The sequence below is a fragment of the Diprion similis genome, chromosome 13, assembly GCF_021155765.1.
Source record: "Diprion similis isolate iyDipSimi1 chromosome 13, iyDipSimi1.1, whole genome shotgun sequence".
In the NCBI taxonomy this organism is placed as follows: domain Eukaryota; kingdom Metazoa; phylum Arthropoda; class Insecta; order Hymenoptera; family Diprionidae; genus Diprion; species Diprion similis.
This window is the reverse complement of record NC_060117.1, coordinates 10,434,337-10,449,450: the sequence shown is the minus strand read 5'-3', so window position 1 is coordinate 10,449,450 and position 15,114 is coordinate 10,434,337. Positions and strand designations below refer to the sequence as shown.

Genomic DNA, 15,114 nt, shown 5'->3' with positions numbered 1-15,114 from the left:
ACCTTTTCCAAAATTGCATTGTATCTAGATAATCTATCTTTTATTTCACTCAACAGTGCTTGAGAATTTCTTTCGATGTTAGATGAAGTAATAAATAACGCTGAATCTCATATTCACAGAACAGCCATTTCGTCCCTTGCTAGAACAAGTCACGTGCAGTCCCCAGTATTAGGTTTTATGAAGTATAGGATTACTTGGTTCCAAGAACTGAGCGAAGAAACGCTGGGCTATTACCAATTAGCTCAACCTAAAAATCTCTCTTATGTAAATATGTAGTTTCTATCAATAATTAGGACAGACCGCTTACATCAGAAGCACCAAATTGAAATAGAGTTATTAGTATCCAGTATGGATGTATACGTGAAAATTACATTAGGATATCTTTTGTCAATGTTTTAACTATTTGAACAACGTGACTGAGAACCATTGGATTACCCAGGTCGCGCTCCAGCAGAAAGAGCTGACCCAGAGATCCAGCTTTAGGCCAATTTTTCCACCTCATTGGCTAAACTTTTGGACCTTTAGGACCAAGAAGCCACGTCTTTTGTCTGTCAAGTCGCGAAGTGCATGGGTATAATCCGAAGGTCCAGGCTCGACTTGATGCGGTAAATGGCATTATCATAAAAATGTTATTTCGCGAAAATATGAGAATCAGTGAAGAACCGAATGGGTTGATATTTCGGCTTTAGTGAGTTTTATTTAGATAACAGATTAAACTGAAATGCTCTATTTCGACGAGATAGCACCATATTTTAGGCCGGTCACAACGAAGATTTTCCAAAACTACTATGGGCTTACCCTTCAAAGCAGTAGTAGTTTTATAAAATCTTCGTTGTGACCGTCCTAAAGTCTCGTACTATCTCGTTGAAACAAAGCATTTCAGCTTAATCTGATATCTGCAAATAGCTCGCTATACACTGAGAAAAAAAATTTGATATTTTCTACATAATCATTGTGTTGAGACATTTTGTAATTTATTTGGTCGAAGAATGAAAATGTTTGTTTGCGTTCATCAAGTACTGCAAATTAGTTGACTCGCCAAAACTATATTATTCCCTTGGCCAGTATTTAGCTGCGGTTACTAAATGTCAGCTGTGGTTTCGTACAATGAAAGAAACAAATTGTTTTCATCAAAACAATAAACTATCTTATTTTCTGCAGGTCTCATCCGATGAGACTCATCGTCAGCTCGGTTTCAAGTGAAGTCTAATTTCGCGCGCTAATTTTATAGGTATGTTACTTTTTTTTCATTATATTGAAATTGTTGTCGTATAATATAGTCACTTATCGGTTCAATCCAGGATCGTAAACTTGAAATGGCAGATGTAAAAACTGCCAGCCTCCTTCAATTTAGGGGATTTGGCGCAGAGCTGGTGATCACATCCGAAGGTTAGACACAATTTTTTGATCCATGGAATCTGTTTTCTATTCACAGTCGATTTGCCGCAAAACAAGCGGTTCACTTGAAATCCCTTTGTTTGAACTAAATTAGCTTTTCTTCCAATGAGAAAAATATTGTTTTCTCCCAAGTAGTGTCATTTAGTGGCGTCGAATAAAAAACTCCCTTCGAAAAAAAGTATAATTTTTTGAAACAGATTCCTCGATCATTTATACGTTTATTTAAGCCGAAGATTGATTCATTTTACTCGAGGAAATATCATTTTCTCCCAAACATCATAAATTGTTGGTGTCATATAAATAACTCCTTTCTGAAAAATGAATAATTCTTTGAAATAAATGAATAATTCTTTCGTAAATTTCTCTTGCGATATTTAATATTTACTAAAAATTCTGATAAAATCACGTGATGAATGTCATAATTTTATTAAAGAGTTTTCAGTTACTGTATTATCTATCACGTCTGTGTGGAACGTACATTGTATTACGAATCAAGTGAAGTCGTGGACTTCTATAAAGTAGTTTGGCGTAGTAGGTAAGGTGTCCGACTAGGAATCCGAACACTGTGAGCGAATGAAGTTCGAGCCCCGGTCAGGATTAAAAATGCGCTAAGTTTCATAATCGATCTCAAATGCCTTTTAAACGATTCTAGGTATTGATAAAATGTTAAAATGGTATTAGCACTCACGAAAAATGATTGACATCAATTATCCACGGGTTAGAAAAGAAACGGCTAGTAGTTTCATATGCAATAATTTTTTTTTTTTTTTGCGTTAAATAAGACTTCTTGGAGACAACGAAACTTTTTTCTGGGTGTAGCTGCAGCCAAAGAGGGGTGCAAGCTATATGAATCCGTTTTCCCACCGCAACGCTATATTTTAGTCATGTCTGTATTATAATTTAATAGCTTCCTGGAAATTATTTTGTAATTAATTATTTTTTTGACAACATTAAGCAAATTGTTTGATATTCTGTAACAAGCGGTTTAACAGTCTCAATGAAACCATTTTGTTTTCTGCGCACTATGAATAAACGAAACTTTTTGGTCGTGTGAAAATAATGTTTGGTCGGATGTATATTAACCCTGAAATTATGTTATCATAACCAAAATTTGGTCCTTACAACCAAACTTTTTTCTGAGTGTAGCCGAAATTTCAATGCATTCTGTTCTTTACTGATTCTCGTATTTTCGCGAATTAACATTATTATGATTTTACCATTTTTCGCATCAAGTCGAGTTTGCCCCTGATTTAATAGATTCAGGTATTATTAAGTGATTGCAATAATAATTGGCTTCATTATCAATTCTCATTAATAAACTTTCGCATTAAAATAATAATTCAATCATCGTGTAGTAGTAATACAAGAGGGATTCTGCGTTGAAATACCTACTTTACCGGCAAAGCACTCTCCCCCCGCCGCCGCCCAGCCCGGACGCAAACCCATCCAGGTTATCCCCACTCCGGCGAGCCGTCAGCGTTCTGCGTTACCATCGTTTTGATCCTTGTCGGTAAGAAATCCCCTAGATTGGCGTGCCGGTCGGTAAGAAATCCCCTAGATTGACGTGCCGGTCGGTAAGAAATCATGCCAGTCGGTAAGAAGCGCTGTCAAGTTATCATAGGGGTTTTACCCTTACCATGCTCATCGAGCGTGATCGAGCGTGATCGAGCGACTGCATTACCGAGCGCAACCGCGACCCTCAACCGTTCAACCCCGAACCCTCGCACGTTGAGCTTCTGGAACCATGAGTCCACAGGTTCCATGAGGAGGTTTCATGAGTCAGCTTTTGGAAGATTCTTCCTCCGACGATCGAGAGGTTTCAAGGCGGAAGTGCAACGTTGGGAGGTTTATGCAATGACTCCGACAAGTTTCGACTTGACGTCGAGCGGCCCGAGGTCGAAGGATTTCGGTGCGACGTTGAACGTGACGACCCTGAACGAATTTTAGGCCGACAAACAGTTCTCGGAATCGGTCAACGAGTTTCGACTTGACGTCGAGAGGCCTGCGTCCATTGGTTTTCGGTGCAACGTTGAATTCCAGAAGGTTCCGGAGCCGTGAGAAAGATAACCTACGACCCTGAACCAATTCTCGGAATCTTAGGCAGACAAACAATTCTCGGAATCGTCCGACGAGTTGCGACTTGACGTCGAGAGGCCTGCGTCCATCGGTTTTTGGCGCGTCGTTGAATTCTGGAAGGTTCTGAAATTGGTTAACGCTAACTCTTAACTAGCAGGGAAGAGGTTTTAAATCAACGGTTGATATTGGTAAAAACTTTTTTATTGATAATAAAGAGTACAGTTTCACATGTTTGCTCTTATTCAACGGTATCCTGACCATCAAGCTCCGGACAGTAAGAATTGAGAACTGTTCGAGTAGATACCAACAGGCTTTTGTATTTCAACAGAAAATTTCGCAGTAACAATACGTTTTGAGCAGCACAGTTTGGATGTGATATAGAGTGATGTGTACAGTTCAATTTAGTATCTGACATTTTGTTCAATTTTTGCAACGACGGACAACCCAAATCCATCAGATCGACAACTTCTACGTTTTCGCCCAGAACTTTCTGCAGCCAAATCTTCTTCTCCAATCCTTTTACGTGAACCGTTGACGCGTCACGCAGCGACACGCATTAGACGGTGAAATTAAGCTTCTCGAGAGGTACATCACCGCCTTCCCAGGATAACCCGTGATAATTCCGTGACAGCCACAAATTTTCGCTCTTAAACGGAGCGAGTAAAGAATTTCAATCGTACGGTGGTTGGAAGAGAGGAATTGACAGATTAGTTTCTTCATTGACTAATATAACTGCCAACTCTTTTGTTGTAAAACCAGGGCCTGGTCTGTTCAATCCTTGTACGTCAACTATGAACTCCATCGTGAATAAGACTGAATCGAAAATCACAACCTTCAAGGTTTTTATACCAATTTTCTCACCCCACCACTCAGCGGATTATACTTGATTATACGATCGTATAAAATTAAGCAATAGGCAGATGTACTGGTGGGAAAGTTATTTGTAGCCTCAAATTCGATACGAATGTCAACCGGTCCAGATTTCAGAGCCTCGTTTTTTTTCGAACAGTCGATGAATATCAAAAGTTCGTACTGTAGTAATTCGCTCTTTGTCAACAAGGGTTCGGGTTCCTTGCCGTAGTACGTAGCCTGGAAGTTGGCATACATCTCGTACAGCAGTGCGAAGCGATTATGACTCATGTCCAGGTTCAGGTTACCGTACGGATAATAATCGAAATTCAAGAAGAGCTTGACGTCGGTGATGTTATAGTGATCAAGATGGCTGGAATTTTTGTCGGCTTTGTTTTTTCGATTCGTTTGGAAACCGAGAATAACGAATCGCGGTTTCTCCAAATGAGTGGACGTTTTTACAGTCCACACGTGTTTCGTGGTTGCCGGTAGCAGGCATATTCGTTCATCTCCCAACTGCGGAAGCTGATGGAGACAGGTGTATCTTTCTCGATGAAATTCAACAGAGCAATTTTTCGTTTATCCGAAAGCTTCACATACGGTACTAACCATTCCACTTGATCGATCACGACTCGAAAGTCTTCGTCTTGATTTTGAACAATGGCATTTGAATCGCTGTTTGATCTTGTGAGAATCAGCTCATGCTTCGCGTTGACGATGATCTTACGATAGTCTTCGGCAAAGCCCAATATCATGCTCAAGGGAATACCACATCGAAGTTACCATCGGCGGCAGTTAATTTTTTCGTTTCTCGAACATCGAGCCATCCAGCGTTTTCCAAAAACCAACTCGGACCAGGGTTGAGCGAAGCGAAATCCTTCAGCAGACTGGTTAGAACAACGTTTTTGCATTTGCCAATCTCTACAGCGTTTAGCTCGTACCGTACGTCTTCGAACAGATGGCAGATGGCATTGTTGACCAGGGTTGTAACCGCTGCTGGACTGCCATCTGATTTGACCAATTTTCTCGAGATATGCAGCGAACTCTTGCTTGGTAATATGCATAAATCTTGATGCTGAACGGTGATGCGAATCTCGTCGCTGTTGTTAAAAGTTGATGATGCATACGGCTTGTGTGCATGTATTTCTTAGTGAGCGATCGACTCATCGAAGGCGACGGGTATTTGAATGCTCAAGATTTCTCCCTCCATGGTACGTAGCAGACAACAAAACAGCAGAACCGTAGTTTTATCAGTTGGAAATTCCTCTTCCAAAAGGTGTCACTTTGAGACCAACAAAGCTATCAGAAATTCCACGTTTTGACGTGTTAACGGTTTGGAAATCGATTGATGACTGACTTGATCGGGACATGCCGCCTTACTAATATAACTCTTGTTGGGTAATCTGTTATATACAATACCCATATTTTATTACGATTTGATGTGCAGTCTCACAGTTATAACTTCTCCGCGAAAATTAACCAAGTCTTCGTCTTGATCCACTAACCGAAGCTGTATGTGATCTATGGTCTTAACGGCGATCGAAAGATAAATGACGTGCGACGGCACTTCGACGATCTTATATCCCGGTGGAACGATGGAGAAAAATTCGTGAATAGTATGAACTTTGCGCTCATTGACGTAGGCACCCGTTGTAATGCTACATTCGACTTGCAACGCGTTGACCTTGAGAATAGCTACAGGCATATCCGATTGGTGAGTTTGGTTAGCCGTCAATACACGCGGTGTGAATCCCAGAAGCTGACCAATAGAATCACTAGGCTCAAAATTCACGACGTGGTTACATTTGATTTCGCTGCATAACGTATTATTGTTAGGTTTGATGCTGATTTTGATGTCTGTATTCTTCACAGCGTCTTGAACATACTTTTCGATATCCTCAATTTCATAGCTGCCGGTAGATATGGTGACTACCTTATCACCTATGTACAATTTATTGTGGCCAGCGTCAACGTTGGGAATGGAATTGAAGGTTAACAATTTAACGAGAACGAGAGTGTAATTTTTGTCTGAAGCAAGTTCGATCGGGGAAAAATATTGCGCTTCGAGAATCGAAGACGTTCCCGATATCGTTAACGTAAACGAATTATCCATTGCTGCAAGTGTTAGACTGCCTTCACTCAATTATGTACGACGTTTATATAGCTCATTGCTCAGAAATTTCAGACACAAGTGTCCGCAATCGAACGTACCGTAATCTTGGTATCTTTCATCGTTATATTTTACACTACCGACGCCGAGATATTGCACGAGGTCCAACGGAGGTTGAAGATGACCAAAACTGTCGAAATAGATGACATCGTTGCCACGTTTCTTATACGCAACCCAATGTGTCCCAGAACCGTCTTTGTCGTCAAGATTGACGACGGCTGCCTCGTTTTTACACGGCCCGTTTTTGGGCATTTCGTTTCGCATAAAGACACCTCGGAAATACGGAATTTTCATAATTTTTGCATATTTCAACAAATCCCAATTGGTTAACGCTCGGCGTGGTAGTGTCACATTTAGTTTTTTGAAAGATGCAGACCAAAACCTTCCTTGTACGGTTTAAGATGGAGACCTTTACCTAATGCGATCGCTTCCATTGTTTTGTTGTGCCGTTTACTTTTCTCTAATTCTCGTTGTGCCGCGCTCGCATCATTAACAGCTTTTGCTATACCCGCAGCACCTCCCGCTAATGCACCCGTAGCGCTTAGACCCGCAAAAATAGGTATGAGAAAAGGTAGAAATCCGCCAACTTTCGAGGGTACCGGTACAATACGCGGTGATCGCACGTTATGTTTACCACCTTCTTTTTTTTTCACAGCTTCTCGAGCACTTTCAGTGCAGATTTGATGCTTGTTTTTGCGTTGTGGCTCGGTATCATAGATTGCTTTGCTGCGCGTATGATTTTGTCCAAGGGAACGCTCTTGGGTTTTCGACAACCCTTGCCTAACTTTGTTTTAACCTTCATCGTGTTCGCTACAGCCCAAGCAGTTGCTTTTTCACCTGAATTTGCGTCTTTTACTAAAACCCGTTTCCAGGGTTTCTCGGCTAATATTTGATCCGCGACGATTCTAGCCTCGAGATTTTCACGATTTTTCGAATATGCTATATCGTGTTCCTTACACGCTGCGTCGAGAGGATTGATACCGGGATCATCTCTCGCGAGTCTTTTCGCCAACTTTGTACCAGGACCGCAGTATTGGTAACCGGGAACATGCAGCTCGATCGGGAGTTTGTTGATGATGCTCTTCACCAATCCTCTCCCACGTGATTGTCTTTTCGAGGATCGCTTACGATCGCGTGTGTACACAATCATGTTCGCTCTTCGACTGAGGGCAAGTCCTTATAAACTATGCATTTATATAAAATCGAACAGTCACGTTCGAGATGAAGTTTGAGACACAATCGATCAAGCTATATGTGGTGAACTTTGACAAATATACGCAGCAAAATGAGAAACCGAAAAAACGCCACGGTGAACTGTTACCGAGTAGTGTACGTGCGGTATTTTGTGGACCTTCTAACTGTGGCAAAACCAACGCATTGTTCTCACTTTTAACGCATCTGAACGGTTTGAGGTTTGAAAACCTGTACGTTTATCCAAAATCTCTCAATCAACCGAAATACAAGTTTCTTAGTCAAGTGCTTGAAAGCGTCGATGGTGTTGAATACTTCCCCTTTAACAAGCATGAGCACGTCATCACACCGAACGAGACGCAACCGAACTCAATCATGATAGTCAATGACATAGCGTGCGAGAAGCAGGGCAACGTACGCGCATACTTTTGCATGGGTAGACATCATGACGTAGACTGTTTCTATCTTTGTCAGACGCACGCGCGGATCCCCAAGCATCTCGTACGCGATAACACTAACCTGCTGGTCTTATTCAAACATGACGAAATGAACCTGAGACACGTATACAACGATCAAGTGAACACCGATATGACGTACACAAAGTTTAAAGACTTCTGTGTGGCATGCTGGAACGGTGACAAATATGGGTTCCCCGTGATCGACAAGGATCGAGAGCTCGACAATGGTCGATATAGAAAGGGATTCGACAATTTTATAAACATGACAAAGGAATGAAGTACACGGTCATCGAGGGGAACGAAACAGTAGCGTTGCTGAGCTAGTTGTGTCAACATGCAGGAAATTCGGAAGGAAAAAAAAGTCTTGCGCCGTATAGCTCAAGCGAGTAATGCAATTTGACGGAAGCATAGAATCCCCAAGACGGGAAAAGAATCGCTGCAGGAAACAATGAAGGATGTCTTCAAACCTGTGGTAACCCCGCTGCAGGAATTAGTCAACGTCTCTCGAGACACGAAACCTGTAAAGCAAGAGGTGAAGAAAGAATTAAAAACTGAAACGACGGATGAACCAAAGAACAAAATGGAATCTGAAGCTGAAGATTCTTTCGTAACTGCAGAGGAAGAGGATCAAACAATCAGAGAGTCATCTGCAGGATTGGAAGATGAATATCTTGGAACGCTTGAGGATAAAAACAGACAGAACGAGCTAGATACTTTATACGGGGTACGGAACCTTTCTACCGCCGGGCTGATGGTTGGTGACTCACCGATAAGCTTCGAGCGCAATTCCATTCGCATAGGGAGTTCAGTCTACCCGAAAACTCAAGGTCTTCTGGAGTTGTTGTTCAAGAAGATGCCGAAAAGCGTTCACGTTACCCCGAACGACAAGAAGAATTACAAGAACATCCTTCTCGAACAAATGCTCACAGAAAGTATTACATCGCCACCGAGCCTATCCGAAACACCCCCAGCGCCAAATTCAAGCACCTAATTGCAGAGCTGCTCAACATCAATACATCATCACCATCGTCATCGTCATCGAAGCGTACGGGCAAAGGTGTTTTGCTACTTCAGGCTTGGGTTACTCGACAGGGCGTTAAAACAGATTATATTTTCTGGGACGACGCAAACGAGTTGGTGGAACGTCTTCGTTTGCTTACGGCATCTCAAGCGGCTGGGAATACAAGTCACAACAACGAAATTATGTCGATTCTCGAAGAATTGCGGGAAGCTGGAATCATTTATTAATCAACTCACGCCGTTTCTGCAATCATTTACGAGATGAGCGTCGAAGTGTTTGGACGTCAGCTGAACAAAAACACAGCTGCGAGCACTCGAGGTCCTCCGGGTGTCGGATTTCACGTAACAGCGGATGGGCACTACGATATACGGAACAAAAGACTATGCAATATAGCTGACCCCGTAGAGCCAAACAATGCTGTAACTTTGAAAATCTTTCATTGTAAATTCCACTTGCTGCAAAAACAACTCGACAATCTTGATCAAACGATCAGAGCATTAGACACCACCACATGCAAAGCCTTGGACACCTTCTACACAGAGTTTGGAACAGGCAGAGACCTGCCGATTCGAAACGCTGAAATTATTTCCAAATTGGACACCAGACTGAGAGCATTGGAAGATGAACGGGGAAAAGCTAGCGCTGGTGACGGAACTGCATAAGCCTGCATGTCGGAATTATCCACGTCGCCGTGTAGATGTGCGCGGCATCGACGAGACCTGGCAGGCGGATCTTGTTAATATGATTTCGTACGCTGGACAAAACAAAGGCTACAAGTACATGCTCACAGTCATTGATATTTTTTCAAATTATGCGTGGGCTGTACCGATAAAGAGCAAGTCCGGGGATGATGTTACAAAGGCGATGGAATCTGTACTTGTTCAAGGACGTGTGCCGAAAAAATAACACGTCGACAGAGGAACGGAATTTTACAACTCAAAATTCGGATCTCTCCATGACACGTTATGGAGTCAAACTTTACTCCACGTACAGTAATTTGAAGGCTTCGATCTGTGAACGTTTCAATCGTACGCTGAAAAGCAAAATGTGGACACAGTTCAGCATGCAAGGAAGCTACAAGTGGCTCGACATCTTATCTGATTTGGTATTGGCTTACAACAACACCAAACACCGAACCATACGAATGAAACCATCGGACGTCACGGTTGTGAACGAGAGGCAATTATTGCGTCAGGCGTGCGGAGGGCTTCGAGCGATACCTACCAAACCGACAAAGTTCAGAACTGGCGACAAAGTCCGAATCAGCAAATCCAAAAACGTCTTCGAGAAAGGTTATACTCCCAATTGGACGACTGAAATATTCACAATAAGCCGAGTGGAAAATACTCATCCTATGACGTACAAGCTCAAAGACTATCAAAATCAACCCATCGCTGGCGGTTTCTACGAACAGGAGCTCCTCAAGGTTGAACATCCGGACATCTATCTCGTGGAGAAGGTTCTCAAAAAGCGTGGAAAGAAATTATATGTTAAATGGTTAGGTTTTGACAGTACACACAACAGTTGGATAAATGAATCTGACGTGTAACATCATTATTGACTAAATGAGATTCTATTGCAAATATGCATGTGTCTTTATTTTACATCTTATATAATTATATACAACGTTGTACAATTATATTTCATAACCTACAGATTACGACACGGTCATCACAAAGCTCAAACGTATACGCAAAGGCCCAGGCTTATAGCCCTACGGAAGCGTGTCGGTCGTGTTGTGAAACACGATCCGCTTGTCGTCATTCCAGCTCAGTGCCACCTTCTTCTGTTCTACAGTATGAACCTCATGCTTTTGACTCATGAATAAATTCTGACTTTTGATTAAATTTTCATGTTAAAAAGCACATTACAAATAATCATTAAAAGTTATTGTTCTCAACGTTGATCCCTTAACCCCTTTAGCACGTTTTTTGTCGTTTTTCTCTCCTAAGACCCTGAATGAATATAACTTTGCTCTTAATCCTACAAATTCTCACATTATTCGACCGTTGTTTTCATCCTTCATCAAGCCGAGGACTTTTTCATTTGCTAAAGGCATTCCGTAAGCGTTATCGATTGGGTAATCAGATGTATCGAATTTATGCAAGTCCACTTTCATACACTGGTATACGTCGGGGACGGTGATGTGATATACTAAACTATCTGTATCAGTGTACATTAATTTTGCTTGGTTGCCAAATTTATTCTTAATATAATTGTAGTGAAAATCGTGGATATAAGTTTTCGAAAGATCCAGGATGGAGAAACCTGCATACAAAGGTTTGTTTAGTTCGACTTTCGTTTTATTTAATTCGACTATCACCATATCTTCATCAAAAATGGTGCAGCTATGGAAATTTGGCTTAGCTATAGTAGCTCGAGCACCGTATCTTCCGTCCCATTCCGTGATCAGCCTGACATCTCTATACTTCCTAACATTTTCCATTGTTTTACCGAAAACTGCGTTGTTCATTAATTTATAAAAGTTTTTTTCAAATTCGTTGTTCGATTTTTTCCGTAAATCAGTATTCAAATGTATGTAATTTTTTACCCATGGTGTTTGCCGGAATTTGAGAACTTTGTGAATTTGAACCAACTTCAGACCTAATTGTAAGCATTGTTTCAAAACACGGTAATGAATAACATAGTTTTGTTTGGGAAGTAGCGTGGTCGTCAATTCCGGTTGCTTCGTACTCGAGATCGGAGGTATGTAGTGCTCCGGACACAGTGGTAAATCTTCATGCATTTCATGCAGTTCCACAGGATATTCCAAATCTACCTCTAATATGTAACCGAACTCCGCATCGTCCAAGATGGTAAGAACGTCGTATTGTCTAAAGTCTGATACCCATTCGAAGGAACTGTATGGCAGAGCAAAGCTCATAGCAGCACCGTACAAATTGTTAACATCGAAGTACATGAGATAAGATTCTTCGACTTGTGGATCGAATGCCTCCCCCATATATCTGTTGTTGGCCTTTGCGTATCTGTTTGAACACTGTGACACACCACCTTGAATACCTTTTTCTATAAACATAATCATATCTATATCAGTGAGAAGCTCGAGCTCGATGTCGGTACACTTTAACATTGCATCAAACGACAGACCGGGCGCCGTGTAGTAATGTAATGGGTCCAGTTTGTAAGTTGTCCAATAATTATGTCGAAAATTTTCAAAAACGTCAGCTAGTGAAAAAATGTCTGTCTGTAAATACAAGTCCGAGTACTCCCCCAAAGTTTGAACGTTAAAAGTTTGCCAAACTTTACATGCATGTGCATAGTTGTCGTCTGATATATCCCGATCGTTTAATTTCGAATAAAATTGTGGTTTGGTCGGTAGTCGTCTGTCATCAAGCTTCTCCCAATTATCGATATACTCGTACGGAAAAACACCTTTTCTAGTAAATAACTGAAATTTATCTAAATCATGGCAAAACTTTCGTGTAATTGATTTTTGATCATCACCCAGATATGTTGCTAACTTCTCAAGACTACTGGGCATAAAGCGGAACGAATCTATGAATCAAAACTTCACATCTGTTCCCTTGACATATTTTAAAAAAGAAATGTACTTCTCTTTGTTTACGGGTAGAAGCTGGATTGTGCCCTCGAACGATGTAGCCAACGCTTCAATTAGAAAATGTGAATCATAACCCGATAGATTGTGGAACATCACAGGAATTGTATGTGAATTTTGATAATTCAGGTTGCAGCCTCGATGAGCAGCACCACGATACTTTCCAGTGAAATGGCAGTGATCACGATGTTTGACGTCTTCCAGCGTAAACGGTTTTTCACAAATGTGAAACACTGTTGCCGAATAAAATTCGTTGATTTGATGGAAATTAAGTGGTTCCATTGGTACAACAGTTTCGAAATAAGTTTCTAACGAATGTGCCAATTTCTCTAACTCAGTCACGAACCATTGAATGCAAGTCTCTCCACGATTAATTTCGAATTTTGAAATGAATCATTAAACGCACAATGTAGATAATAGGCTATACTGTACGGCGTATGCTTTTGATAAATTGTTCTGTTTTCCCCAAGACTTTTAAGAGTGGGTTGCAGTAGACATTCTAGATCTGCGTAAACGCAGAATAGAACAGTTTCTTTGTATTTAAAATTTTTTAATTTGAGAATCTTGTCCTCTTCTGTCGGTAAAATAACTTTAGTTTTGTTCAAGTTCAGACAATCTACATTGTGCTTCAACAAACATCCTACAGATTGAAAGTGTGACAGACACCTATCGCATAACCAAGTACGAGCACGGTGACCAGAAATTTGAGATCTTGTTAATCGTGATAAATTTCGAATACATGCAAAATGGTATATTCTTTTATTCTTTGTGTGATTTTCCGTACCATCATCATCATCATCATCATCATCATCATCATCATCATCATCATCATCAATTTCACACTCCATCACTAAAAGATGGATTGTAGGTTTATCAGACTTGTGTCGACTCAAATAAACGGGTACAATATCACTATGCTTTTGCTTCTCAGTACAATCTATACTATAAACGTTAATTGAAAGATTGTTGAGTTTTCAAATTTTGGAATTTGATCCAAGGACATTGGAAAATTCAAACCATCGTACCTTAGCACTGAGCTGAAATGTGGGTACGAGCTGACTTCATTGGAATTTTTATTGTTGGCTGGAAGAGGGCTGCGGTGACCGACCATAGAAAGCAATATTAGTCGCTGTTACGGATGTTGACAACGGCCTTCTTATCTGGAATATCTTTGGGTAGTGGTGTATATGCGAACACACCTCCTCGTAGTGGCACGTTCTTGTTGATATTCACAGTCAAATTGATGATTTCAGTCAAAGACCAGCCAGAGTCTTTTTCTTGGAAGTCTTTCACCTTGGCCATCACTTTCTGCTTGACATTCTCTTTGAACCACCCATGTATGTCCGTTGGTTGGAGGATAACTTGATTTTTGGTGTTAAAAAATTTAATGTCTTCCACAATTTCAGCGTTCTTTGAAACACTAAATTTCCACGATAAAACACAGTTGGCTTTCAAACTTCCCGTCTTACGTAGCATGTTCTTGAGTCTTGCAATGACCAGGTGTTTGGCATCTTTCAAAAACACACCCAAATCCTTGTGTTGCAGATTTCTTACAGCACCCATTCTAATTCGACTCTGGAACGCCGTCTCCAAATCTTCCCATTGTACTCGATCGCTCCGCCGTCGGCTTTGTAATCCGTCGCCTACTTTTCGAAACTGTTGGAATTTTGCAGTCAACGATTTCAATATTCCGATCGTTGTCAAAATCCGTGTCTTCTCCCCGATCGTTGAGGCGTTCTTCCGTAAAATTTTGTTTAGAAGCCTTGTATTTTGGGTTCCAAATCGCATCCATTTTTGAACCTCGGCCGGTGAAGATTTCTCGCTCAAAATCTTGAACGCTGTCTCCATGATTTTTATCAATTTCAAGCACTTTTCGAAATCCATGTTTGTTTCTTTTTCTTCTTCAATCGCACACTTGACAAGAGTTATCGTTGCAAGGCTTGCTCCGTAATGATTGCTCTACCCCGACGCGGTCCTTTTTATGGTACATCGTGACTGACACATATCATCGAACCTAAGTGAACAATGTTCTTTAACGAAAATTTTGAGATTTTTTTCGAGCGAATCTGCTGCTCGTGTAAGATGGTAAGACAGTTCTTGGAACTCGACGATGAAGTTTCACACGCTTCATGTTCAAGGCAGAGCTGTGGTAGTGCAATAGTATTAGTAGATATTGTTCTCTGAGCGCGCGATGGGGATGTTTTTACTTTGCCAGTGGTGTCAGGTTTACGATTTCGAGACCTCTGCACTTGTTCAGTAGAGCAGAGTAAGACAGCGGTAATTTACAAACGTAACCGACAAGTGTCGACCACTTCGAGATTTAATATAGGTTCAATTGTGAACCTAAACACTTGAAGAAGCTGCACGAAGAGTG

At 41.1% G+C, this 15,114-nt stretch overlaps 3 protein-coding genes across 3 annotated transcripts; 2 read left to right on the top strand and 1 right to left on the bottom strand.

Annotated features, from left to right (window-relative positions):
- Positions 1–8,590: 8,590 nt before the first annotated feature.
- LOC124413852 lies at positions 8,591–9,390 on the top strand. The gene is made up of 2 exons (XM_046894639.1): positions 8,591–9,074; positions 9,140–9,390. The coding sequence occupies exons 1-2, from the start codon at positions 8,591–8,593 to the stop codon at positions 9,388–9,390; spliced, it is 735 nt and encodes a 244-aa protein (XP_046750595.1).
- Positions 9,391–10,208: 818 nt separating this feature from the next.
- LOC124413851 lies at positions 10,209–10,991 on the top strand. Its single transcript, XM_046894638.1, has 2 exons — positions 10,209–10,708; positions 10,820–10,991. The coding sequence occupies exons 1-2, from the start codon at positions 10,209–10,211 to the stop codon at positions 10,989–10,991; spliced, it is 672 nt and encodes a 223-aa protein (XP_046750594.1).
- A 39-nt stretch (positions 10,992–11,030) lies between these two features.
- LOC124413850 (DNA polymerase-like) lies at positions 11,031–13,851 on the bottom strand. Its single transcript, XM_046894637.1, has 8 exons — positions 13,766–13,851; positions 13,584–13,682; positions 13,087–13,406; positions 12,736–12,973; positions 11,761–12,657; positions 11,432–11,595; positions 11,161–11,326; positions 11,031–11,118 (listed from the first exon to the last, which is right to left on the bottom strand). The coding sequence occupies exons 1-8, from the start codon at positions 13,849–13,851 to the stop codon at positions 11,031–11,033; spliced, it is 2,058 nt and encodes a 685-aa protein (XP_046750593.1).
- Positions 13,852–15,114: the final 1,263 nt, after the last annotated feature.